The sequence below is a fragment of the Babesia bigemina genome (genome assembly GCF_000981445.1).
Source record: "Babesia bigemina genome assembly Bbig001, chromosome : II".
NCBI classification, from domain to species: domain Eukaryota; phylum Apicomplexa; class Aconoidasida; order Piroplasmida; family Babesiidae; genus Babesia; species Babesia bigemina.
The window spans coordinates 108008-133759 of record NC_027217.1 but is presented as its reverse complement, the minus strand read 5'-3'; the positions used below and the strand labels follow the sequence as shown (position 1 = coordinate 133759).

General features: G+C 56.7%; 7 protein-coding genes across 7 annotated transcripts; 4 read left to right on the top strand and 3 right to left on the bottom strand.

Moving 5' to 3' along the window:
- Positions 1-86: 86 nt before the first annotated feature.
- On the top strand, positions 87-2084 carry BBBOND_0200410 (zinc finger domain containingg protein,putative; the record flags this gene model as incomplete). Its single annotated transcript, XM_012911616.1, has 7 exons — positions 87-116; positions 674-748; positions 836-1078; positions 1116-1187; positions 1226-1826; positions 1883-1955; positions 1994-2084. 7 exons carry the CDS (start codon positions 87-89, stop codon positions 2082-2084), a joined length of 1185 nt encoding a protein of 394 aa, XP_012767070.1.
- BBBOND_0200400 (F-BOX/LEUCINE RICH REPEAT domain containg PROTEIN) lies at positions 2065-3477 on the bottom strand (the record flags this gene model as incomplete). Its single annotated transcript, XM_012911615.1, has 3 exons — positions 2065-2799; positions 3051-3309; positions 3344-3477. The coding sequence occupies 3 exons, from the start codon at positions 3475-3477 to the stop codon at positions 2065-2067; spliced, it is 1128 nt and encodes a 375-aa protein (XP_012767069.1).
- Positions 3478-3545: 68 nt separating this feature from the next.
- On the bottom strand, positions 3546-7001 carry BBBOND_0200390 (asparagine rich protein, putative; the record flags this gene model as incomplete). Its single annotated transcript, XM_012911614.1, has 1 exon — positions 3546-7001. One exon carries the CDS (start codon positions 6999-7001, stop codon positions 3546-3548), a length of 3456 nt encoding a protein of 1151 aa, XP_012767068.1.
- A 1337-nt stretch (positions 7002-8338) lies between these two features.
- On the top strand, positions 8339-14893 carry BBBOND_0200380 (zinc finger in N-recognin family protein, putative; the record flags this gene model as incomplete). The annotated part of the gene is made up of 5 exons (XM_012911613.1): positions 8339-8525; positions 8762-9333; positions 9371-9416; positions 9455-9626; positions 9664-14893. The coding sequence occupies 5 exons, from the start codon at positions 8339-8341 to the stop codon at positions 14891-14893; spliced, it is 6207 nt and encodes a 2068-aa protein (XP_012767067.1).
- A 227-nt stretch (positions 14894-15120) lies between these two features.
- Positions 15121-15834, top strand: BBBOND_0200370 (hypothetical protein, conserved; the record flags this gene model as incomplete). Its single annotated transcript, XM_012911612.1, has 3 exons — positions 15121-15235; positions 15270-15322; positions 15361-15834. The coding sequence occupies 3 exons, from the start codon at positions 15121-15123 to the stop codon at positions 15832-15834; spliced, it is 642 nt and encodes a 213-aa protein (XP_012767066.1).
- Positions 15835-15838: 4 nt separating this feature from the next.
- On the top strand, positions 15839-16606 carry BBBOND_0200360 (hypothetical protein, conserved; the record flags this gene model as incomplete). Its single annotated transcript, XM_012911611.1, has 1 exon — positions 15839-16606. The coding sequence occupies one exon, from the start codon at positions 15839-15841 to the stop codon at positions 16604-16606; it is 768 nt and encodes a 255-aa protein (XP_012767065.1).
- A 273-nt stretch (positions 16607-16879) lies between these two features.
- Positions 16880-25004, bottom strand: BBBOND_0200350 (hypothetical protein, conserved; the record flags this gene model as incomplete). The annotated part of the gene is made up of 2 exons (XM_012911610.1): positions 16880-17590; positions 17634-25004. The coding sequence occupies 2 exons, from the start codon at positions 25002-25004 to the stop codon at positions 16880-16882; spliced, it is 8082 nt and encodes a 2693-aa protein (XP_012767064.1).
- Positions 25005-25752: the final 748 nt, after the last annotated feature.

The following is a 25752-nucleotide window of genomic DNA, read 5'->3' as shown; positions in this document are numbered from 1 at the left end:
TAGTTGTGTTTCGTCGAAGTCAACGCCTCCGAGGCGCGTCCTGACGTCGCTCCCTCAGACAACGCGTCGATGGGAATCTGTTAAAGATGAGTCTCCTGAAGGACTTCGAATGTCCGGTAAGAAGCCCACACATCGTTCATTTAGTAGCAATGTGTGTCCTTTGCGCCAAGTGTGTGCTCTGGTGCCGTGCTCTTCCCAGAGATCCGGGACGCGGATTCCTTGCTGCCGGTGGAAGTCGATGCAATATTGTTCGATATGTGGACACGCTGCATAGAATCTTGTTGTGTAACGGGTGTAACCATTCGTTTGAGATTGGTGTCAGTGTGCTGTCCAGCCTCTATTGTGCAGTGCAGTTTTGTAGCGACGGTTTGACCGCCGATGAATGCATCACCGGATGGCCTCCGTAACGCTACGCCTGATGAGTGTTAGATTACGGCGCCAAAGTACTACTTGCCAGAGCGTTTATTATGTTGTATGAAGGCTTGGAAACCGTGTTGGGTGTGGTTGTTTAGACAACAGTCAAGTCTACAAGTTGCGTCCGATCACCTACATTGCAGCCTTTGCCCCGCTGTTACATACGCACCAATTCCACGCATTGTCGCTACACTTTCCTGCATATTGCATCTAGTTATTATCTACTAAGCCATTAAAATATGACCTCAATTCGTTACAGATCTGTTTTAAGCTGCTCTTCCGGCCGGTGACGACAGTATGTGGCCACAACTTCTGCAAGGCCTGCGTGGACCAGGTTAGCAAACGGCTGTAATAATTTGCTATCGCAATAGGCGTACATTCCACTCAACTGCAGTATAAACCCGTGCTCATGGTTCTGTAGGTCACAGCGTACAGTTCGAAATGCCCAATTTGCCGTGCGGCGCTGTGCATGGAGTACGCTCCCAACACGCTGCTTATGCAGGCGATCACTGAACTGTTCGTCAACGAAGTGCGCGAGCGTGAGGCCGAGAACCTCGCCACTGCGCAGGCGGAGGAGGCGCGCTTCCGTCGTCGTTGCGGCGAGCAGCGCTTCGACGGCGAGGGGTACCTGCCCGTGCTATATTGCAACCGGCGGAACCCGCCGGTAAGCCATCTTACTTCGCACAAACAGTTTAATGCAGATGTTCCGCGGAGAAGAAACTTCCTTCGTAATGAGAACGTCGGACGTGACCCAGTTGCTGCAGTTTTCAATGGTGGGTGCAACGTGCGTTGCGCCGCATAATCCCCGCAGAGCCGAGGAGGCATGCTGCTCGTGCTATGCGATGATGGCCAAAATACTCAATACGGCGCGCTTGCGAAGATTGTCAATACGGAGTTGGGCACCGCCGCAGCGGATGACCACACGCCGTTCACGGTGCGTGCGAAGGGCGTTGAGCGCGTGGAGTCGGTGGGCACCGCGGTCAGCAGCGGGCACGGGTGGTTCACCAGTATGTACCGTATAATGCGGGACGACTTCATTTTCCCCTACTCCCAGGAGCAAAATGAGTCGGAGGCTCTGATCCGTCTGCAGCACGCGGTCACGCAGAAGTCGATTTCCCGGGAATCGCTGGTGCCCGAATTCAATGACACCAAGGCATTGGCTGGCAAAGCGCTGACCGATATGGACCGCTATCGGTTGTGCTGCCAGCTGCTGCAGCTGTGCGCGATAATTGCACGACGGCAGCTGCAGGACTGCAGTGCCGGGGCACGGCGTCTCTTCACGTCGCAGTTTTCCAATTTAATGGTTGTCGGTGACGACCCCACGTCCGAGGAGGTGGAGACCACCTCGTTGTTCTACGCGCGACTAGTGGTCGCCAGCAACGATGAGAAGTGGCGGTGGTACACCATGCGTGGTAGGTGGTTGTTGCATGGGCGCCACGTGGCCCGGCTTTCGTTCAACGTTTCACAGACCCGCTTACGCGCCTGGTTGAAGTGGCCGATATATTCGTGCACGCTGGAGACAGCTGCGTTCTACAATTACAGTAGGTTCACTTTATGTCGTGGCACCATGCCGTCGCAGGGCCAATCCGACGTACAAGCTGGGGATCTTTTGGTCGACGCTGCTCCTCCTTGTAGCTGCCGTGCTACTCTCTAAGGTGCTTCGACGCTGATGGGACGACATTTAACTCCTGGTGGCGCAAAATGCGAACCGCACCAGATGTCGGGGCACGCCGGTCCTCCATCGCCATTGCCAGGCGTGTGTGGTCGATCGAGCAGTTGTAAACCCCCAAGCTTAACTCGCCTGCTGGAACAATATAAGTGAATAGTACAGTTCGTACCTTTCGACGCGATCGGCGGCAGGGCGTTTGCCAGGGAGTCTGAGAGTTTCCAGCAGTGCGACACGTCCAGCAGGCTCAGCGCGGGCAGCGCTTCGAGCAGTCGGCCAACGCCTTGGTTGGTGAGCGCCGTGCACTTCGTAAGCTTGAGCTTCTCCAGAGCCTTTAGATTGCTGCATATGGCGTTGACGCAGTCCGGGGAGACGTCCGAGCCCGACACGTCAAGCACCCTGAGGGCAGGGCAGCCCTTTGCGATATTGCACAACACCTCGCTAGTTAGCGCAGTGCCCGCGTAAAGTTCCTCCAGTCGCGGCAACGACGCGCAGTGCGTGTACTCGTCTGCAGGTATTTCGCTGCACCCGCGCAGATCCAGCACCCTCAGGGTAGGGGCCAGGCGTCCGATCCCCCGCAGCGATTTGACTTCGAGCCTGTTCTGCAGCGAGAGCCACTCCAGACGCGGCGCAACTAGGCGCCTTCCTCCCACGATGTGGGCCAGCAAGTCGCCATCCGCGATGCTCCCGCGTTTGCGCTGGTACCCTATCAGGAGCACCTGCATACATGCCGTGAGATTATCTAACACCGCAGCATGCAAACTACCGGCACTAACATACAAAAGGATACGTGATATTGCATTTGTACTTCCCGCATAAGTGCCTCCGCGCGGAACCGCAGCACGATCGTTTGTACCACCAGGCTACCAGTCGCTGAAAAGAGGCCGCGAATCCAAGCAGCGCAGTCAGCAACTATCATCGCACGGTCAATACCATCTAGTATACAACCCATGAGCTTATTTAAGCGTACCTTCAGGTTGACAAGCGTGGGTGGAAGACATGCAAATCCCAGCTTGGCGCAGTCGCTAAGGTCGAGGTACCGCAACTCGCCGCCCAGTGCTTCCAGCAGCCCGCTGACGGCGCTGTTGGACACCTCGTTGCAGCCGCGCATCAGCAGGGCGCGTAGACAGCGGAACTGGCCCATGCGGTGGCACAGAGCCAGACGCTGCACAAGACGGTCGTTCCAGCGCTCCCAGCCGGACACATCGAGCAGGCGCACGCGCACACATCTACGCCACATGAAAAGCAACGACGACTACATACTTGAAAACTGTGTTGAGCAGCCTTTCGGAGCGGACGCCGAGGTGGATGCCACGCGACACGCAGACCTCAGGCCGCTCCAGCACCGCCAGCGAGTACAGCTCGCGGCAGACGGGCGCGAATCCCGCGGGGTCCATTGACACGAGGTGCCTCAGCGGCCCTCGCGGAAGCTCCAGGAGCCCCGGCCCGCGGGAGCGCTTCGCCATCACTCGTGGACGGTGGTCAGCCCACCCTCGGCTTCCTCCGCCTCCAGCGCATCGATGTTGTTGGCGCAGCTGTCGCTGTACGGGATCACCAAGGTGGTGTCTGTGGCGTAGCGCAGCGACCGCATGAGCTCCTTGGTGGTCTCGATTTCCCCCACGCCGGTGTACACCTCGTCGTGGTTCACCGCCACGAAGTTGCTCACCCAGATGTGCTCCAGCGCCTCGAACACGCTTATGCGCGCCGCCGGGTTGGGCTGCAGCATTTTGGAAATGAGGTCCTTGGCGCAGGTGGACACTGAGTCCCACTGGCGCCCGTCGAAACGGACGCGGTAGTGGCCGATCAGGTCAAGGGTGAGCGGCTGCTTTATGGAGAAGGGCAGCCTTCCTCGCAGCAGCAGGTACATGATCACGCCGACAGACCAGACATCAGCCTTCTGGTTGTATCCCTGCAGCGTCAGGACCTCCGGAGCAACGTACGCCAGGGTCCCGCAGGGCTGCGTCAGCAGCTCGTTCGGGCCGCACAGCGTGGAGAGCCCAAAGTCCGTGAGCTTGATGGTCGCAGCCTCGCTTTTGTCGGTGAGCAGGATGTTCTCCGGCTTGATGTCGCGGTGGATGATGCCGCACTTGTGCAGGTACGCGACGATCTGCAGCAGCTGGCAGATGATCTTGTGAGTGTGCGCCTCCGACAGGCGGTGACGCTGGGTTATCAGGTCGTACAGTTCGCCGCCGCGAACCAGCTCCATGACGATGTACAGCGAGTCGCGCATGTCGCTCACATCCTTGAGGTAGATGACGTGCTGGTGTCTGAGCAGGCGCAGGATGGCAATCTCGCTACGCAGCAGCTCGCGCTCCTGCTGGCTGATTCGGGTCTTGTCCACGATCTTCACGGCGAACTCCTCGCCGGAGCTGTTGTTGATGGCGCGGTAGACCACGCTGAACTTGCCGTGCCCCAGCTGCTCGCACACGGTGTACATCTGCATGAGGCTTTGCTGCTTCATGGCGGCCGAAAGCGCGTCCACCCACTGCACGAAATCCTCCTGGGTTTGCGCGTAGAGCTTGCGGCGCGTTGTTTTTTGCCCCTTATGGCAAATGCAGAAGCCGAACATGTTCGACACGTCGCTGTCTGCCAGTGAGTCGAGGTAGCACCCCTCCAGGAAGATGCATCCTCTGGGCGTGGTGCTGTCCTCACTGACGTAGTAGTACAGCACGTTGTCGATGAGCATGTAGTACCGCTTTTCCCAGGTGTAGAAATGCCTCCCCCGCTTGTACATGTAGCCAACCTTCTGCGGCATCTTGACCACAGGCTGCGGCCACTCTGCTGTGCTGCGATGCGCTTCGCCCGGGTCATCGATACTGTTGATTTCGCTCTGTGAGTCGGATGTGCTGCTGCTGCACGACACGCTGATGGTCGGCCGAAGCAGCGACCTCCGCTTTTCACGCAGAATGCCGGTGCAGGGCGCTGAGGCTGCTTTGACCACCGGGGAAGTCAAGCCCTCTTTCCGATCGACGTTGGTGGCACGTTTCTGCAGCTCCGATAGCGCCAAAGTCACGGCCGCGGTGAAATCCCAGTTGCAGATCCAGCAGCAGGTGAACACAGTGATCTGGCCCTGTTTCGAGCAGTTCTTGCACTCCACGTGGACCTCGTTGCTGATGTGTAGTGTCAGTTCGTCGTGCCTCCTGAAGCAGACCGGGCACATGAAAAGCGGCGTCTTACATTTGGGGCACGACAGCAGCTGCCTGCCGATTGATACCGCCATTGGAGGGCTGCTGCGATTTGCACCGGCTTTCTGGTCAGCTGGATTGTGGCCGGCCGTGGTCGGTTTGACGTCAGCCGCGGTAGGAGTGCCGGTGGAGACATGCTGGACGTACTGCAGGAGTTCATCACTGACCACGTTTCCCAGAGACGACATGCTGTCTTCGAACGCTCTCGACTGCTTGCCGTTAGTGAGGAACATCTGATAGACCATGCGCTGCACCACTCTGTCGGGGAGCTCTGGATCGGTCCGGCCGCTCAGATCATTGTCAGTTTGCTCGTACTGCACAGAGGGGTAGCGGCTCATATTTACGTCCCCACGCGCCAGGGCGTGGTTTTCGCGCGAAGTCATGAACGCGTTCCCCCGTAGTCCCCATACCTCCTCGTGCAGGTACTCGGAAAACATAGACAGCACCGAACTATTCTTGCACAACCACGCCTTGAACGCCGGGAAGTCGAAGCTGCCGTTCGCGCTGAACTGGCATTCCTCCAGTATATCCTCGACCAAAATGTCCAGGGTGGTGCTATCGCCGCAGGAGAGCCTCTCCTGCTCGATGATGGCGTTTGCTGCGAGGATGGACTCGTCGGTATCCTGGAGGTCCGTCATTCGGATGCTCTGCGATTGGATCGATACATCCGCCTCATCGCGTTCCGTTGTGCCGCGGCACACGTCCTTCCCCGTGCTTTTCAGGTCCGACACAGTTTTATTTACCAGCTTGTCGTCCTCCCCAGCAGGACACGGGTCACTTTGCTCAGGGGCAGCGCCACCGTCGCCGCGGTGGATGGAAGGTGAGCTTTGACCGGATTCCCTGGTGCTGCTGCCATAAGAAGGATCCACGTCCGGTTTGCCGTCGCGAAGCGCGACTACACTGGATAGCCGATCAACAAGACCAGAATTTTGTGAGCGCCCCGACTCGGGCCTAGATTGCGTGGTGCCATTCACTTTCTTCTTTCCTAACAACTCCTTTGCCAAAGCGTCGTTTGGTCTCGGCGAGTCTGGTAACTCTCTCGCCGATATGTCCATACTAGACTGGAACTCGATGGACCCCCGCGACTGCAGCGATAGCCTGCTGAGCGACGAGGCCACGTCCTTCCACGCCGTTGGACCCGGTTCGGTCCTTTTCACTATCATCGGCTCGTGGAAACCCGGCACTATGCACTTGGACTCGCTGATGTTGCTGACGTACGAATTGAGCTTCTCCACGCCCACCGAACGCTTCGTGGTTCCGCCCGACCGCGGCGCGGAGGGCAGGCTCGAGGGTATGACGGTGCTCTGGTTGGACAGCTGGCGCTGCGAGCACTTGGTCATGTTGCTGGTCATGACGGGGAAGTTCGACAGCATCGCCAACAGCTCTGACTTCTGCACGCGCCCATCTTCGTTGAGGTCGAACATGCGGAACAGCACCGTGATCTTCTCCGTGTGGGTGCCCCTGCAGCACGCCGCGACGCCCGAGAGGAACTCTGCAAGTTCCACATCCCCCGAGTCGTTCGTATCGAAGTGCCGAAACAGTCGCTCTCCCCATAGCCCGGGGAGGTCGAAGTACTGCAGGAACGTCTCCTTGTCGATCCCGCTGGTCTGCGACCGGCTGGCCAGCTCCTTATAGAGCTTATGCAGCACCTCCAACTCATTGCTGTCGAACCGCCGCGAGCAGCCTTGAAGGCGTTCCTTATCGCTGTTGCCGTTCTTCAAGAGTTGGAACCACATCGTGGATCGCTTCCGGTGATGTTGCCCTTGTCGCCCGGGCATTCCCGAAGACTGGTCGGTTAATATATCCCCTGACAGTTACAAACTACAAAGCAGTGCCTAGACCGCAAACAGGCGCGCAAAGGAGACGGGATACAGGCGCTTCTGAACCTCTCAGGCGATAGACGGCAGACCCTCTGCCAATCGCATAGGTGTGACCTTGATTCTCCAGATAACTATTATACCGCCACAATTCTCCGCCAACTGTGGCAACAGTGGTTTGGATGGCTTTGTGCGAGCGTTGTAGCTCCCAGTCGGCGCGTAGACGGCTCTAGATGGAAAGCCGCTCCATTGACACGTGATTGGCGCACTTTGCACAGTACGCAACGACACAGGTAGCTCACCACTACCCGAAAAGTGATGGCGCGCCTCCTGAGGTGCGGGGCAGCGTAACAACAATTGAGATAGCCTGTAAACGACGCTGCGCAACGGACATACAATACAACCAAATACTTTGGCCTAAACAACGCCCTTACAAACGTTTTTTCATAATAGTGAGGTCGGCTCGGCGGAATGCAGGGTAGAGTTGTGGCCCGACGACTCGTCGCGTAGGCCCTAGTGCAGCGTAGCGACGCATACGGTGTCTGAAACCACACATCTGGCTATGTTTAGCGCTAGCGCAATATTTGGCGCTTATAAACGTGTAGAAGATGATGCGCGTATGGTTGGTTTGCGTTGTTTGGCTCCCTTTTGGAGAGACAAGCGCTACCGCGCGCATCTAGCAAACTATCGGTCTGACATGTGTTTATTAGACGCTCCGCCATAGTGGGAATGCATCTGCATATTCGAATTGCGGCGCTTGATATCGCTTGTAAAGCGGCCCAGCGGTCTATAGCGCGCGTGTCACCGGCAGATGGAGTTTTGGGTGGTATCGCACCCACACCCTAATCACATAGCCTTCTGCGTTCATACAGCACAATTAAGCTTACATCCGTCGATTTGCAGTTAATAGGGCTTCTTTTGGCGATACCTGCAACTGCCGTTCTGTCTCATCCGCCAGGCGTATGCATTGTAGCTTCCGGCGTTGCGCTGCGCAGGTTGGCACCTGTGGTACAGCCCCGATATTTACGCGCGATCAAAGCTCCGTATCGCAAGCACAAAGCGGATTGATAACTGCACGTCTCGGAGCACGCTTAACACACCCTTGTTGAAGCGAGTGTCAAAACAAGCAGGAACTGGGCAATGCTGCCGTAGAACGGGCAATTCTGTAGCAGCAACGTGCCGAATTAGTCGGCAGTTTACGGTATTGGCGCACGGATGCGCTTCCGCTGACCTCTGCTGTCAACACGGGCGTCGAGATGACGCCTACGTCGGGGGTGAAGCGCCACTGCGCCAGCTCCTCAAACAGCACGCTGGACGTGCGCGCCCTCGGCGAGGAGTACTTCGATAACCACGATCGGGACCGCGTGTACCAGGAGATATACGGATACCTATATGCCAACTGCAACCCGCACAAGGCCAACCAGCTGATCATCGAGTATACAGGTGAGCACGGCTGGCACGGTGTAGAGGATTGTGCGTGAGTATGCGATATGTGTTTGTGCTGCAGTCGAGGTGCGTCGCTGTCTAAAGGTGCAAAAGCAGACACTGCTGCAAATGCAGCGGTGCCGGTCCGCCGAGACACGATTTGCGCTTTTGGATCAGTCGGGCACATACAGTGGCATGTTGTGTGGTGCGTCTGTTTTTTCCACGCTGTTTTACGCTTTTACACATGTCGGCAGGTAACACCGGACTCTGCACCACCAAGTGGCTGGAGGAGACCATCGCCTTCAAGTGTTACGATTGCGAGTCGGACAGCACGTGCGCAATATGCGTCAGCTGCTTCTTCAGGTCGAACCACGATGGGCACAAGTACAGGCTGACGAGGACGTCGGGGGGCTGCTGCGACTGCGGCGACAACGGTTCGTGGGACCCCAGCGGATCCTGCTCCAAGCACAACTCGCCGCTCACCATGGCGGACGAATGCCGGCTGCTGGATCTCTTCAGCCCCGAGTTTTTGGCGCGTCTGAGAGACACGCTGCGGCAGATATGCGCGGCCATCACTGCCTACATGCGGAACCTCGACCCTGTTGAGGAGTCGTTCTTCTTGCTGCTTCTGACGTTACTGGACGACCTGCTCAAGGTCACGCCTGCGTTTAGGTACGCGTTTTACGAGGTGATGCTGGAGGAGGACCTCACGGTCTGGGTCAGGAAGCACCAGCTGCTCTCCTCGGATGTGCGCAAAACGTTGAACTCGCTATACCTGACCATGGTCACGTCGATGGCGTTCAAGGTGCTATTTTCGAAAGTATACGTACGTTGGCGTAACCGCGCCTGCCATCGCGTCGCAGGTGCAGCATTACGGGGATATTGTGGAGCCGTACAGGGAACCGGAAGGTTGGTGTCACCGCTGTATGAATGCTAACACGCCGCAGAATGGCACCTCAGCCACCTTTCCGTGCAGCTGTTCACATACTCGCACATTGCCACCCGAGAGGTGAACAATGGATTCCTCGAGGTATGCGTGCAGTGCCTGCTGGACCACCACCTGCGTGATGGGCGCCTGGACACGCTGCAATTCCCGCGATTTGACCGACGGCTATTCAGGTACGCTGGCACCATTTGGCGCGCGTATGCTTTGCAGCTTCTATCTGCTCGTCCTGAGCGACTTCACGTATCTGATGAACCATGATGTCGTTGTGAAGCAGGTGCTGAAGACGCCCAGTCTTTACGCCACGCTGTTCAAACTGCTCAGCTGCATGCAAATGATGAACACAATCCAACATGCAAAAGATCAGCACGTCCCTTTTGAGAACTCCGGGTACGTCATCGCCTTCACCAGCGAGCACACCCTCCACACGGCGCTGCGCCCGTTCTCGGAGAACTGCAAGTCAGACCTAACGGCCGCCATTCCGTTCTATAAGGAAGTCAACAAGTGCATGAAGGATAATTTGAAGATGTGGGAATTTAAAAGCTTGAAATTATGTAGGACCTTCCATATCCCCTTCATCAGGTTCTTCGCCAGCATCGTCAACTTCAACCACATTCGCCAGTTGCACGCATCGTCCCTGGCTGCTGACGTGATCAGAGGGGACCCTCTGGTTAACGCGTTCGACGACGAGGTGCTGCTGTACGTGATCAGGACCACGGTGTCAACGCTGCGCTTCGCCCAGGAGGTCAAGACCAACCTGTGGGTGTACAACGGGGAGTCGATGCACGACCAGCATGACCACTATCGGCAGGTGATATTGGTCCAGCTGGACTTGGTGGCAGTGCAGGCTGCGGTGGCGCTGCTAGGTCTGCGGCGCCGTGCCGGCATCACGGACGTTGATCCGCTGCTCGTGCTGCACAAAGAGGCCTTCAGGAGAAACATTATTTGTCGTAATGGTAGTTTAGTGCGCATGCAGTGTACTCCGGGTGATGGCGTCTTCCGTGCCACCTTCTTCATGCACCTGATTAACGTGGTGCTGCACGACGTGAAGCACCTGGAGAAGCTCTCGGTGCCGCGAAACAACAAGGACCCCGAGTACGTGCGGCGCGGATACCCGCTAGTAGTGATGGACGTGGCGTCGGCACTATCCATGGGGCGGAGCGAGTTCGGGGACATCACGGGCATGGTCGACTCGTACTGGCGCCACCACCCGCAGATCGCCGACGCGGTGGAGAGCTTGGCCACCGTCAACTATTCGCAGCTGACCGACAAGGCGTACATGCGCCCCAAGAGCGAGTCATACCGCCTGGTCGACGTTATTTGGAACCCGTACAGCAACGCCTCCGAGATCTCGATCCCGCAAGAGGTGCTCAAGCGCGGTACCGCCGGTATGCTGGGCCCGCCGCGCAGCTCCGCCTTCATGCAGCCCGAATACTACGAGGCGCAGGATGCGATACTGAACAGCCTGGGGTCAAAGGAGTGCTTCAACGTGGCCTGGCAGTTCATGGAGGGGCTGTCAAATCTGTCATCTCATTCAAGATATAAGGAAATGGAAGTAGATGGCGAAACTACGTTCCACAACGCCTCCGATGATAGAGAGTGCTACTTCGACGTGGTCGGTGAGCCGAGGCAATACTACCGCAGCCGCATCAACTGGTGGGGGCCCGTAGGCACCAAGTGGAACGAGGCCGTCCTGTGTGCGCTCAAGACTTTTTGCCTGCTGATGGAGACATCGCAGCACATCAACGAGGAGAACGCGCCGAGGTTAGTAGAGATAATCGAGGCAGTATCGGTGCGAATGGGCGACGACCAGATCATCCATGCGGCGCTGAAACATGTGGCCCAGAAGCTGCGTGATACATTCAAGGTGCACCAAAAGGAGTCCAGTTCCGTATCGCACGAGGACCGGGCTGAAGCGGTGAAGAAGCTCCAAATGAAGTTCATGGCGAGGATGGTAGCGCAGCAGAAGAAGGTGCCACTGGGCGGCGTCGCAGAAAAACTGGATGTGCCTTTAGAGGAAGGCACCAGCACGTTGTCTTCGAAGGGTGAAGCCAGGGACAAAAGTATTGAGGAAGAGACTTGTATTCTGTGCAAGCAGGGCATGGACGAATGGCGCCCCATGAGCTTCATGTGCCTGATATCAACTAATAGCGTGTTGCGCCGCTGCAGCCAGTCGGCCACCGGTCCATCCGTGTATGCCCGCGCCTCTCTCCCGCTGCGCTCGTCGATGATAAGCTGTTGTGGCCACCTAGTCCACACGCAGTGCATGACGGAGCACCAAATGAGGGAGGCGTCTGGCCAGCTCATGCCGCTTTATGGCATCCAGCGCTCAACCAACGAGTTCTTCTGCCCGATATGCAAGTCGCTGTGCAACTACATGCTCGAGTACATCCCGGAAAGCAAGAAGTTGAGGAAGGGAAAGCTGGGTAAGAAGACCAAACTGAACACGCTTTGTATGGCCACGTGGCGCTATGCCTTCTGCGCCAATTGGCTGCCCTCGCCCGTTCACGCGCGGTTCAACATAAACCCGCACGTGATGTACACCTTCAACGTGGTGCTGCCGCACAACGACGTACAGGCTGCGCCTATCCAGGGCCGCAGCTTCCTGGAGGATCTGGGCGTGGCGGACACGCAGAGCTACGAAATGTGCTGCACCAAGTGCATCGAGGCTGATGTCTCCGTGGAGTACCGGAAGAAGTGCAAAACTCTGAGCTATCGCAGGAAATTTAAGCCGCCTGAGTTCGACCGTTCCGGCGTCATCCGCCAACTGGAGCAGTGGCTGTCGTGCAGGCCCTCCAAGAGGCGGCAGCTAGGGCGGCTTTTCGACGTTGACCCCGACTACACCTACCCGCACGCCATGACAGGGGAATACTGCAGAGGTGTGTTCTCGGGCCAGCGTTGCCTCTACGGGGTGCAGAATTGGCGCCACGTCGATGCCGGGATGCTGGTGGATCCCAAATTTTGGGTCCTGTACCACCACATCCTGGCGACGTCCACGTGCCGCCGCAACCAGCTGACCGTGAAGCCGTCACTGCTGCAGCACCTGGTTAGCAACTTCTACGGCGTCGAAAGGCAGGATTACCCCGTTGATGAATGTGGCGTTCCCTGCCAATTGGATGACAACTTCTTTGACATGGCAGTGGAGGACTTGGCAGTACCGTTTCCACTGCGGTCTTCCATGGAACCTGTGACGATGACAACGACGCTTGTCGAGGCTCTTACTGACGACCAGGTACGCCAACTTGCTTCCGCACTCAATTTCGAGCTTGTCGAAGAGGAGCCCAACCTTGACAATTACAACGTCGAGAGTAATGGGGGCAAACTTAATTTGAACGTCACATCCCCGTGGTCGAAGGATGTATTTCGGTATTTCCTCATGTTCTTCACGCACCGGGCCCCTACCCTGGATCAATGTTTGAAGCACCTGGCAAACTGCGTAGGGATGCTATCGCTGCAGGTGTTGGAACGCTTTGTGCTGGACGATATTAAGCGTTCCTTTGCCACGTTTGTGGACGTGGCAGCCGGTGTTGGCGGTAATGGCGCTAATGTGAGGGGACCAGGTGACTCACCTGACGCAACAATGGTTGACAACACGGCAGCGGAGGCGCAATCCGCCTCTAAATACGGCAAGCTCCGGTTCAAGCGGCAGTTCCTCACCGCATTGTATGAGACCTATGTGAAGCAACACGTGGAAAGTGCGGACATGCCGGCCAACCTGATAGAGCGAGTGAAGTGGTATGGGCTTAATGAACACGAAGCGGACTTCAGGTATTACAACTACACCGGTCAGCTTTGTATGGCTAGTGATATGGGCTCATCGGGTGACGTGGCATCTGCCGCGGGACTGGAAAATGCCGATGTTGCGGAAGACTCCTCTGTGAAATCAGACCTGATGGACGTTGATCAACAAGCTGGTGATGTGTCAAGTCACCCAACCACAGCTAAAGGTGGCGATATGGTGGTAGATAACGCTGGTAGAATGCACCGTATCCCCTATGCAACTGTTGAACAGATAGGCCTCGACGCTCACACTGATCTGGCACTAAAGCTGCAGAGTGTACACCGTCGCACCGTGGCCATGCTCACCTACCCAATCCCGGAACAACCCGACGGCGAGATGGGGGCGCAAGTCAGGAATTACCTGCACGCGGTAATAGCCAACCTGCTGAAGGTGCGCACGGTTCACTCCCTTATGGACAGCGGTGTGGACAGCACCGAATTTGGGCTGCTACTCGATGTGCTTCGGGATGATACCAATGACTGCGAGGTGTCGCCTAGAGGGGAGTGCGACATTGCGGATAAGTTGTTCGCCGAGGGGGCCACCCGCAACGCCACCGAGGACAGCCCAGTGGAGCCCGAACGCCACTACCTGGGCACGGACTTCCTCCGACGCGTCAACGAGGAAATGTACCGTGCGCACAGCAACTTTGCGTTTTTCGAGGTGTTGCGCCACCTGGTACCGGCGGAGTACCACTTGCTGGACTTTGTGGATGTGGACGCACACAAGGAGTTGACCGAAAGCTCCACGCTAGACGATCTTGTGCCCATCATCCGCAGTATAGCGCAACGGGTATACGCCCACGTGCGCGAGCGAGGGTACCTCCACCGCGACTTCGAGCCTGACATGGATGCCTTTGTCACCGGCCTCCTCATGCACTTGAACCGGTTGTTGGACATGTCATTCTGGACTATGTTCAGCGTTTTCGACGTGGACGAAGACGTGAAGACTAAGGTGTCCTACGCCCACCTGCACCCGCACGAAGTCAGGTTCGGGCTGCTGGCCGAGGTCATTGACATCAACAAGCACCTTCAACCTGTGCGGCAAATCTGCGAGTACATGTTCCAAAACAACGCGCGGAGGAAGCTGCAATACGTGCGTGCGACGGGGCACGAGTCTGCCGCGCCACTGATCACTGGGTACGACTATATCGACATGGAGCGCAACCTGCCCATGGGCGCCTGGGACCTGTTGCGGCAAACCACCTTCAGGGCGTGCCCGACGTGCGGCAGGACGCCGCCTAACCCGCTAGTGTGCGTGTTGTGCGGCTCGGTGGTGTGCCACCATAGCATCTGCTGCGACCGCAACAAGGGAGTGCGGGTGCTGCGCATGCTCACCTCGCTGGAGCGCAGCCATGTCGCGTTCCGCCCGACGGACCTGACGCACATCTACAACGACGAGGTGCTGACGCACGCCAACACCTGCGGCGGAGGGCAGTGCGTTTTCATTTCGCCGTTCAACTGCTTCCTGCTCTACCTCGACGAGCGGCGGCACTGCACGTCGCAGACGCTGTACTCCGACAAATTCGGCAACAGGGACCTGCACGAGAGCGTGTACGGGCCGGTGGTGCTGTCGCGGACGCGCCTGGCCAACGTCGTTAACTCCTTCTGCCAGGGAAGGCTCGCGCACGAAATCATAAACATCCAAAAGGAGGCATCTCGGTGACCATTGCCGCCACACAGTGACACGTCACCGATGTAATTCAATCTTTTATTCACTAATCTGGTCTTTGCTGAGCGCTCACTGAGCTCTGCGGCACGACGGAAGGCTACACATCGTGGGCGGATCCCGGCGCGGCAGCTGTCTGACGCGTGCGACTCGGACGCCAATACAGTACTAAAATGGATAACCAATTGATTCAATGAGAGCTGGTGTCGCTGGGATTCGCCAAGATGCCTGTTCGCGGCTGCCTCGTGATTAGGAGAAGCATCGCAACCAGACCTACGAAGGAGCAGTTGGCCCCTCTGCCAGCAGCTCCACTGGGTAGAAAGCCCACAGGCTACCGAGGTAGGCAGTATTGGAGCTGTTTCAACAGTGTCAGGCAACCACCAGCACAAGAAGGACCTCAACGACCCGGTATATCCAACCACAAAGGTAAATTGTCGTGAATCACCCATCAATCACGACGTTAGGTACCGGCTGCGCTCGTGCCCAGATTCCCGCTAGACTGGAGGAACGCCGGCAGGTTCCTGATCACTGCCGCCCTGGCTAGGCTTGAGGACCGGCGCATCCTTCGCCACCCGCAGAGTCTGCGTTTCCAGCAGGAAGGACCTTGCGGCGCGCGCTGTAGTCTGCACTGCTCCAAATCGCCGTACCGCTGCCTGTGTGCCTGGCGAGTGCGCGGGTCGCTCCAGCACGCTGCGCGAGTGGACAACATCCTCGTGTCGTTCAAGGGGCCGATACACAACCCCAAGCTGTTCACCGTGCCGAGGCCGGTGGCGCAGAAAAGCACTCACCAGGCCCGGCGCTTGCTGATAGACGAGAACGGGGTGTATCGGGTGGAGAAGAAGTCGTATCGCTACCCGGTGTTCAGCAGCAGGGACTCCCAGCCGGCTTCGGCGTACCACGGGCAGGTGCCGGACTACGAGCCGACGTTCAAACTGTAGTACGATGTTGCTGAGGAGGCTGTGTTTGTGCGCCGCCAATAGGCGGCTGGCAGGTCCAGTGTCGCGTTGGATACCGGCATTGCGGGTTATTGAGCAGACGCCGGTATGTTTGCCGTCGCCGTATGCTCTTACCCACCGGGACCATTTCGCATCGAAGGCGAAACAGCAAAAACGCGCGAAAACAAAGCAAGTGGCGCGTTCGGAATCCGATGACGAAGATGGCGAAAGTGACGACGGCGACGACGAGGAATACTTCGACATCGACGAGCACCTTGACCGGATCAAGGAGATAGAGGCGAATGCGCTGTCGGCACTGGGAGATCTTAAGCCCGTGGCGGTTACGTCGGATGACCTGGAGGAAATTCAAATTAACAAGGACAAGCTGGCGGATCTCGCGCAGGTCGTGTTCAAGTCGCCCATAGTGGCCAACCTGCACGTGTTCGACGTCAAGGTCAAGAGCAAGATAGTGCGGGAACTGACGCTTCTGCGCGACGACTGGAGCGTCCAGTCGGACGAAGATGACCTCATTGTACTACGGATGCCCAGCCCCAACTCGCCGCAGGTGCAGCAGCGCATCGCCCAGCAGGCGGCGGCGGTGCAGGAGCGGCACCACCAGATGCTGCAACAGGCGCTCAGCAAGGCCGCTGCGAAGATCAAGCAGGTCAACATCGGCAACAACTGGCACAAGAAGCAGCATGACCAGCTTAATGCGGCGGCAAAGGGCGTGCGAGAGCGCATCAAGGCCGCCGTCAAGCAGCTTACGGCGCACTAGATGAACGTGCCGACTGTGGTTCTTGTAAACCAACAATCGCTCGTTAAAGCGCTACGCAGACTCATCGCAATTTAATGGTAGCTGACGTGATGTATGCAGGGGTTGCGCAGGCGAGTGTTGTTGTGACGGTGTCGTCAGCAGCAACGTCACTCATCCCGATGAGGACAACACTTCGCGTTGATGTCACGTATAAAACGTTTCCAATGCGCGGTAAACGCAGCATGCAATGGTTTTGTAATAAAAATTGCATTAGGCAACGCAGCACGCGTGCCACTACATGTTCAAAAATGACTGGATGCGCTCGTTCAGCTGCTCGCTGAGGCGCTGGACCTCCTCGCTCTCGTCGTCCGCGAGCTCGCCCAGCACGGGCATTATGTTCACCACGCTGCCGCCAAGGTGGAAGTTGGCCTTGCCCCATAGCGAAAGCAGAATGTTGAGCACGCGGCACTTGCAAACCTCGGACCGCGACACCAGGTCGCCGGAGAGCACCTGCTCGATGCGGTCGGCATCTCCGGAGCAGGCGAACAACAGGTGCAGGAAAGTGCCTTCCAGCGCGCGCTCCCACTCCTGGATTTCCCACGCGCCGGACAAAAAGTCGAACACGCCCAACGCCTTGCCGAGAGTTGGCAGCCAAACGTTGAGGCACATGTCAGGCACGGACGCCTGCTTCGAATCCCAGGTCTCCACGCACGCACGAATGGCGCGCAACGCAAGCACGCCGTTAACGAACACCTTCCAGCTTGAGCCAGAGTTGGCGCGAGACTTCGAGCTTTTCGACTTGCTGGGTTTGCTCACCGGGGCGCACAGTTCCTCCACAGTGCTCTCGAGCACCGTGTTCAGGTGCTGGTAGACGCGAGGTAGCACGAATTGCGTCGCGCCCAGGCTGCCGTATTCACCCAGTGCCGCCACGATCATGCGCAGCAGCAGACGTGTGCCGTCCCTAGGCAGAGGCGACGCTGCGCCTTCGGCAGATGTGTCCGATTTCTTCAAAACGCTGCAGACGATGAAAATCGAGTTGGCAGAAAACGTACCCGATGTGCTTCGCCAGCACCTCCACGAGGTCGCTGGACCTGATCTTGGAAAAGTACTGGAGGGCGAAGACGATCGCGCAATCCTCGAAGGATTTCACGCCTTTCTCGCTGCCAAACTCCAACTTGGGCTCGCTGAACAGGCGGCATGAAAGATCCAGGCGTGGAGATCCAGTGGCGTCTTCCAAATACGCCGACATCAATCCGGAAGCGGGTGTTGGGTCGTTGCTGTTTGGGTCATTCTCTCCAGAAGCTGTTGCGATGCTGTCACTGGCCGCTGATTCGCCGCCTGCGGTCACGTCCGACTCCGCCGGAGCGCTGCTCTTGCCGGACTTACGGGCCTTGCGATTCGATACACTAGCAGACGCAGCCTCGAATTCGGACAGTAGATTCACGTTTAAAAAGTAAAGCCGATCGAGGTCGCTCACGTACCTCGATTTTATGCGATTATAATGCAGGCTTATCGACACGAGACTCAGCAGACGGCTGCCGTCGCGCATCGCCGATAGGACCTGCGTGAAGTCGAGTCCCAGCACCAGACGCAGAATGTCGTAGTACTTGCAGCTCACGCTGGCGTAGAACGAAAGCAACGTTGCCATACGCACAGGCGTCGCCTTTCCAAGTATGATCTTGTCAGAAGCAGCGACTATGGCTTTGGAAACTTTGTCGGAGTTGCATTGGAGCAGGTCCTCAAACATGTCGGAGCACACACTGGCCAGCTTGCGGTCAGTGAGCAGTTCCTCTTCAGCAGGGAGCGAGAAACGCTCTTCCACCGGACTAGGGCTGCTGAAGAACACCAGCAAATTCATTATAGCCTCAAGCAGCTCGTCGCCGGTGGCCTTTCCAAACCGGCGCCTGAGGAGCAACATCAAGCCTAATACGCAAGCAGACAGTGACACGTTGCTGAGATGGCGTTCGACCAGCTGAGCCGTCAGTTTGGCCAGCGAGCACGAGAGGCCCTGCACAAGCTGAATGTCGAAACTCTCCTCTTCCGCCTCACCGCACGCAACCAAACGGATGCACAACTTCACAGCGTTCACGAAATCCAGCACCACATAATGGTTGAACGCTTTCAGCTGCAGCAGGAGCTCGACACGAGATCGGGCCAAAGCGAAACTGTGCAACACCCACTCTCCTGACAGGCCATAGCACAGGCCTATCAGCGTTCTCCACGCGCTCTTGCGGGAACGGCCCACGAGCAGCTGCAGCGCATCGTCCTGCTTCTTGACCAGGATGCACGCATCAGTCGCCGACAAGAAGTCGGAAAGCACCTTGGCCAACTTGGCGAGCACGATGGATAGTTCCTTGCTAAACGCAGCAGCTGCCGATGACATGGGAGGTTTCGTGGATAACCCGAACTTGTGGCCGATGCTTTTGCTTATAGACGCGAGAGCGACGGCCACGTAGTCGCACACCCAAGGCTGCTTCATGAAGTCGATGCCACACGCAGCGCTCCAGAAGTTGTCGGAGGGCGACGACACAAGGTCTTTGCACCAGAAAAACGACAGGGCACCCAGAGCCAAACGTGGGTAGTTCTCTTCCGGATTGGCTGCATACACCAACCGTATTATTTCGCCGGACTTCTTCAGAATAGACGTTGATGACAGGTCTGTGTTTTCCGATGCCGTGGTAGATGGAGCACAGACACCCATGAGCCCCTTTTTCTTCTTATTCATAGCGGCCAACGCTTCATCCGAACCCACGTTTTTGAAGCACACCATGGAGATACTGAGGGATTGCAGCAGCAGAGACACCGACAGGTACCGCCGATGTTCCGGTGACTTGCGGTCGTTGAAGCTCAACGCATCAATGGCCACCTCAAATAGATCTGCGGACTGCACGACGATCTGGTGCACGAAACTTTGCATATCGTACGCCAATCCAAGCTTAGAAGAGCTGTCGAGGTGTTTGCCCATGATGATGCCGCGCACATCCAGACGTGAAACCCAACTGGGGAAGCGCGGCTCCTCCTCAGCGCTGGCTGACACTGCAGTGAGCACCAACGTTGACAGCACACCAACGGGGTCGCCAGAAGATTTCAGCAACTCGACGCAGCGTGTTACTGCAGGTGATGACGAATCCAGGCGACATATGCATATACAGCTGTAGATGGCATAGGAAAGCCACTCGTCGTACGCAAATGACATGTCAGGTACCAAGCTGTCACGGGTAGCGCCTCTAGACTTGCCTCCAGCTCCTTGGTTGTATGTGGCGCTGGAGCTGTGCTTTGGACCGGCGGGGAATGCCGTACACAACTCCGCAAAACCGAGGGTTGCCGACGAACTTCTATCGGACTCGAATACCTGCATCAGCAGGTGACATATTGCGGCACAACTTTTGGTCGCAGATTTGGCAGGAGCGGGCGTCTTCGCGGGTTGGGAATCCGCGTCAGTCGAGTTGTCGCCCTTATTGGCCTCATCGCCGCTAGACGAAGACAGAGTGTAGTCAATGATGCACATCTTGGAAAGGAATGGACGAACAAAATCGAATGTAGCTGCTCCGTAGAATTTACATAGCGCACGCAAACAGCGGCACACGTCAGCATGCAATTTCTGCATTGACTTGACGTCCAAAGAACCCGATGCTTGCTGGAGCCGCAGGTAGAGCTGGTTAATGAAAACAGCGACGTGTCCAAGCTCACTCAATGACGACTCGGCTGCACTGCCCGCTGAGGTTGGGACGGCACCCGCTTTGTGGGCCTTCACGATGCCATCGAGCAAGGATGCGGTGCCCTTGCAAACCAAAGAAACCGCAGAGTCGGATTTCAGGTCGGCGCGGGTCAGGTAGCGCTGCAGCAGTAAAAACGACACGTGGAACCACCCTTTAGATGATTTCTCTTGCTGCAACACAGCATTGAACACTTCCGGCAACATGTCTGCTGGCGAGTTGTCGACAATGCCCATCACGAACAGCTCCTGGAAATGGTTGCTACAAGACTGCAGGCGCGGGATTATGGACACCACTGACTTCACGCCGTTCTTGCTCTTGTTGTAGCATGATGATAGATAACGCAGACATAGGAGCCGAGTTGCTGCTTCCATGGAGCCGAAGGCGCGATCAAATGACTCCAATAGCCTGCTTTGCACCTCGCCTTTGACTGACCAGAATGCGCCTTCCGATAGTGTGGACATGCACGCGCCTGCGCAGTAACTGCATACCTTGCGTATTACATCTATATCAGCCTGCAGAGACTCGCCCATATCAGACATGCCGTGAACCAGGGTCGTTAAGGTATCCAGGACGGCTGGGCAAAGCGTTGTGGCGAAGCATCCGGCCTTGCCATGCAGACCAAATGCTGCAACGCTCGAAGCCGATGTGGCAAAACAAAGCAGGAAACGGTGCAAAACGCTTACGTCACTCGGTGAGCTGATCTTGTAGTCCCTGACAAATGGCAGCAGGCCTGCAAGCGCTGTGCAGAAGACATCAGCACCGTGATCTGACGACAGGTTGGCGCCAATACGTCGCAAAACATCTACATTGAACTGCAACGAAGTTCCGCTGAAGATGCAGCCATAGAACAGCAGTGACAGCACCATGGGTTCGCTGGCGCAGTGACTGAACAGCTGGTTGACGAACATGACGTTCGGGAAGGGCGCGTTGTTCTCGAGCAAGCCACTGCAGAGCTTCCTCAGAGTTTTGTCGAAACCTTTGAAAGGGTATTCCAACGCCGCAATGGCGGTACTGAACTCAGGGCAAACGCTATATCCACAGGCGGCGACGAAACGAGCGGGCGATTTGCCGGGGGTGTCCACATAGCATTGCATGGCACGTGAGATCATCAGGACTGCTGGGCGGCGCACGAGGTGCTCCTTGTCAACCAAGAACGCCAGCGAGTTAACGAGAACATCGATCATCAAGCACGAGTTGTTAAACGCCTTCACACGCAACGATTCGCACACCAGGTGGGACAGCATATCCATACACCGACCGTACATTTTCATGATTCCGTCCAGCTCCGATAGAGACGCGTACGGGATTTGCATTATGCCGCAATCGTCCTCAAGGGGCTCAGAAAGCTCACGCGAAGGCCACAGCAGGTCCGCTTTGCCGTTCAGAATCTCTGATACCATGGCAGGGCCCAATGCCAGCACGTCGCCGATAACGCCGCGGAAGGCGACCGTCATCTTGGACCGGTTAACTTCCACTTGGCTGTCCATGATGCCGCCGTAAAGGTCCAGACGAAGGCCTGGGCGATGCTCCACACTGCGGACCAGATGGCCAAATTCGAAGTAGTACTTCAGCCACAAGTGGACACGCGACTGCACGCTCTTGGGGGCCGTTGACAACGCTTCCTTGAAGTGGCTCGTGAATTCCTCACTGGACAATGTTAACATCGCGTGGAGCAGCAGGGCGTCACGATCGAACACCGCATCAGGCAAATCGTTGCATTCTGCAGGGTTGGAGCCGCCGTTAACATCAGCGAAACGCGGTGCGGAGATGGAGCACAGTGTAAGCACCTTAAAGTGGCACTGCGCGAAGAAGTACGTCAACTCGCCCAACAGCACGGAGCCGCGGTACAGTTTAATGGCGTAACACAAAACAACCTCACTCAACGAAAACAGCTGACGCAACTCCTCGGCGGATAGGGTGATATCTGGGTGCGACGCTTTGTTGCCCTTAGAAGTAACGCCTGGTTCCCCTACTTCATCGGCATGGTTGTCAGCCTTTGAATTGCCAGTCGACGATGCGGATTGTTTCAACACCGCACTGAGCAACTCTGACGATTCGTACAGCCCGTAGCATACGAGCCACTCGTTGAACCACACTGTGTCATTGCCGAACGAAATCGGATTTGCCCCTGTGGCAGACGTATCCTCACCAGACGAGGTGTTTACATACGTGGTCGCGGTGGACAGCTGCATCATTGAATCCAAAACACCGAACAGCAGTGACATCGTTGAGCAGTAGCTGCGGTGCTCGCCCGAATCGGAGGAACGGAAGTAATTGTCACAGATAGTTTTCAACGATGGAGCAGCAATGGCAGTTGAGTCGCTTGCATCACTGCCGTGGTCATTAGGTCCGGCATCAGCAGATCCCGACGTCGAATTCGCATCCTCACTATGCTCAGTTGCGCCAGATTCGCTCACTTCAGAACTCTTGCTTGTCTTTTTCGACGACTTCGCGTGCTTGGCGCTTCTGGAGATGACGTGCAGAAGACGCATGAAGTGGTGCGACGCTTGCTGCATACACTCCTGCTCATCAATGGTGGCGCGGCCGTAGAAATCGGCGAACAGGGATAGCGCGAACAAGAGCTGCCTAGACGCTGGGGAGTCCCGGTTCAACACCTCGAAACACTTGCTGTAAAATGGCTCCATGGCGGGGATGTGGCTCTTCGACTTCGCCTTCAACGAGGCAGGAGCGCTGAATGACAGGCCGGAGCCTGTGAGCAAGCATCCGATTTGCGATATGAGCACCCTGATAACAGCAGATGAGGGCAACAGTGACAACAGCCTCGAATCACGGTACAACAGCGGAATGCATTGGGGATCCGATACGCTTACGCGGACAAACTCGCATAAAGCACCGTGGTCCACCGTGGACAGCAAATCCGCATTCATAATAGCCGACAACATCCCGTAAAGCTGCGAGCGTGACTTCGACGGTAGATTCGGGTCGGTGTACAAGATTAATGTTGACCCCAGGTTGTCCGCAGCCACCGATTTCGGTAGCGCAGCGGGGCCAGTAGGCGACTCCTTGCCCAAGCACTTGTGGACCAGAACGGAAAAGTGCAATGGGCATCCGCCGCTCACGCTGTGGCAGATCAGCAGGAAGACCGATAGCACCTCAGGCGACCGATTCGTGGACTGCAGAGTGCGCTGCAAAACATCGTCAAAAACAGCAGATGATGATGCGTGCAGCTGTCTGAAAAAACGGCCGTAGACAGACAACGTGTCACAGTGGTGCGTGTTCAGTGAGCCCGTCATGGTAACGGGATCCCACTGGAAAAGTGCCTCGCTTTGACGACAGGTGGACAGTGCAAACACCACAAGGTCGTCGATCAGGGTGTACAGCATCACCCGTACGTACAAAATCGAGTAGTCCAGGTGCATGAAGAATTCGACCATCCACTTGATGAGGTCCAAATCGTTAGCCGATTCAGCACCCTGCGCGGCTCTCGCGGACGGCTTGCACGCTTTTACCACGGACAGCGTCAGCACCTTGCATAAACGTGAAAAATCCAAGGCCTCACCGGAGCCGCCAATGCCGCGAAACACGTTCACCATGGCGGGATATTTATGCAACACCGTCAGCAGCAGCTGTGTCGTGTTGACCGGGAGCGCGTCCAGCCGCTCCTTCTGCTGGTGCAGCATGCCAAGCAGTACCAGCACGGAGTCCTTCAACTTCATTCGCAGGTCAAAAGGCGGGGCGTCCGAGTCGCGCAGCTCAGACAGGAGCGGATTGAGCATACACGTCACCACTGTGCGCTGGACAGATATGGTGACAGTCACCGTGCAGAAAAGCACAGTCAAGGTGCACAGCTGTGCGGAGTAGTACGCGGAGACATCAGGGCGCTTCAAACCAGAAAACACGTTGTTCAGCAGCAAACGGATCTCGCTGTCGCCTAGTTTCCCGCGGTTCTGCTCAACAAATGCAACGCTGAGCACCGTGTAGAGAGGCAGATAAGTTCCGGCACGCTGGCGTACCAACGCCAGGCGCTCCACCGTCTCGCTGATGCGCCGGTAGTTGCTGAACGAACGCACCGTTCCCTCCAGTATGGTGTCCCTAGATACGCCTACGCGCGTATTTTGCACTTCGGAGCTGCCATTGTCAGCGTTTTTGGCTGCAGGGGCCTTCGGCGGGATGTAGTACGACAACTCGCTACCGTCAGGCAACGTCAACATTTCCGCAACCTTGACGAAGTATGCGCTCTCGTGAATGGGCAGCAGTGATAGCAGCAGCATCTCGCCAAACCGACTCGCCAGCTCGAACTGGTATATCAGGAAATCGATGAGGTGTTGGCATGGCTCGTGCAGGAGCCACGGCGTGCAGAGGTCTAGAAACAGCTGCAACGTACGCTCGCATTCCAAGAACTCGGATTCCAACATAAACTCGATCTCCTTATCCTGCCAGCTGGGGCCAGTGGCCACGTCCGTCATCTCAACATCCGCGGAGTCTGTAGATTCGGCGGAAGATGCCGCAGACCGTGCGGCCATCGCTGCCACCGCCGCCTGGCTGGGATCCGATAGGCAGCTGCGGAACAGGACCTCGCACTCCACAATCGTCGCATCCAGTCCCAACATGAACTCCCAACTCTCGCAAACCAACACGCGAGTGTAGTGTTCCTTGCTCGCGTACGACCTGCGGAAGCGGCTGTAAGCCTTGTTAGGCTTCACAGACAGCGCTTCGAGCTGCTTGAACAACGACGTCATCTTGAAGCCGGTGTTTATACGGCCGCAGCACGCGAAGGTGTGTGCGTAAAGCGTGAACAGTTACCGACACAGGCAACAACCACACTCAAAGTAGACAGACCGCCGCTCGTAAAACACATAGACGGGAGAAAGGAGCGCACTAACACACTGTTATCATCACAATGTCACCAAGTATAGATAAATAGGACGGGCAAACTGCCCTAGCGACGCCCCGAAATTTAAAAGGAGGTGAGAAAACAGCGACTATGGCCTTCCATCACGTGCCGAAATACAGCCGCGCACGTAATATAGCGCGGTTGCGGAAAAGCCAACGGGAGCATCCGCGGAAAAGAAAAAGTTGACTTAACCTCGAGGAAAACGCAAAACCACGACACCTGCCCTCCCCATTCTGTACAGGAATCGCAACGGGCGCGAGTTCGCAGAAAACATACAGGCGGGCGAAGACAGCCGCGCATGGATTTGCCGCGACGCTACATTAAACAAATAAGGTTTGGCTGGGAATCTTGCGCCCAGAGTTGCGTGGTAGTGTGCTCATAGGGGAGCTACGTGTTGGCACCCGTAAAGACATATAATAGTACGGCAGTCCAAGTTGTTACTGCCGTTTGAAGCACAAAGCTTAGTTAAATCGGCGATGTGCGATGGTTTGCCGGCAATGAGCTCACGTTGAGTCCTGTATCTTGGCGTACCAGACGAGAGAGGAAGGAACATCGCATCCAAAAGAACCGGTGGTGAACACTAAAAGAGACAC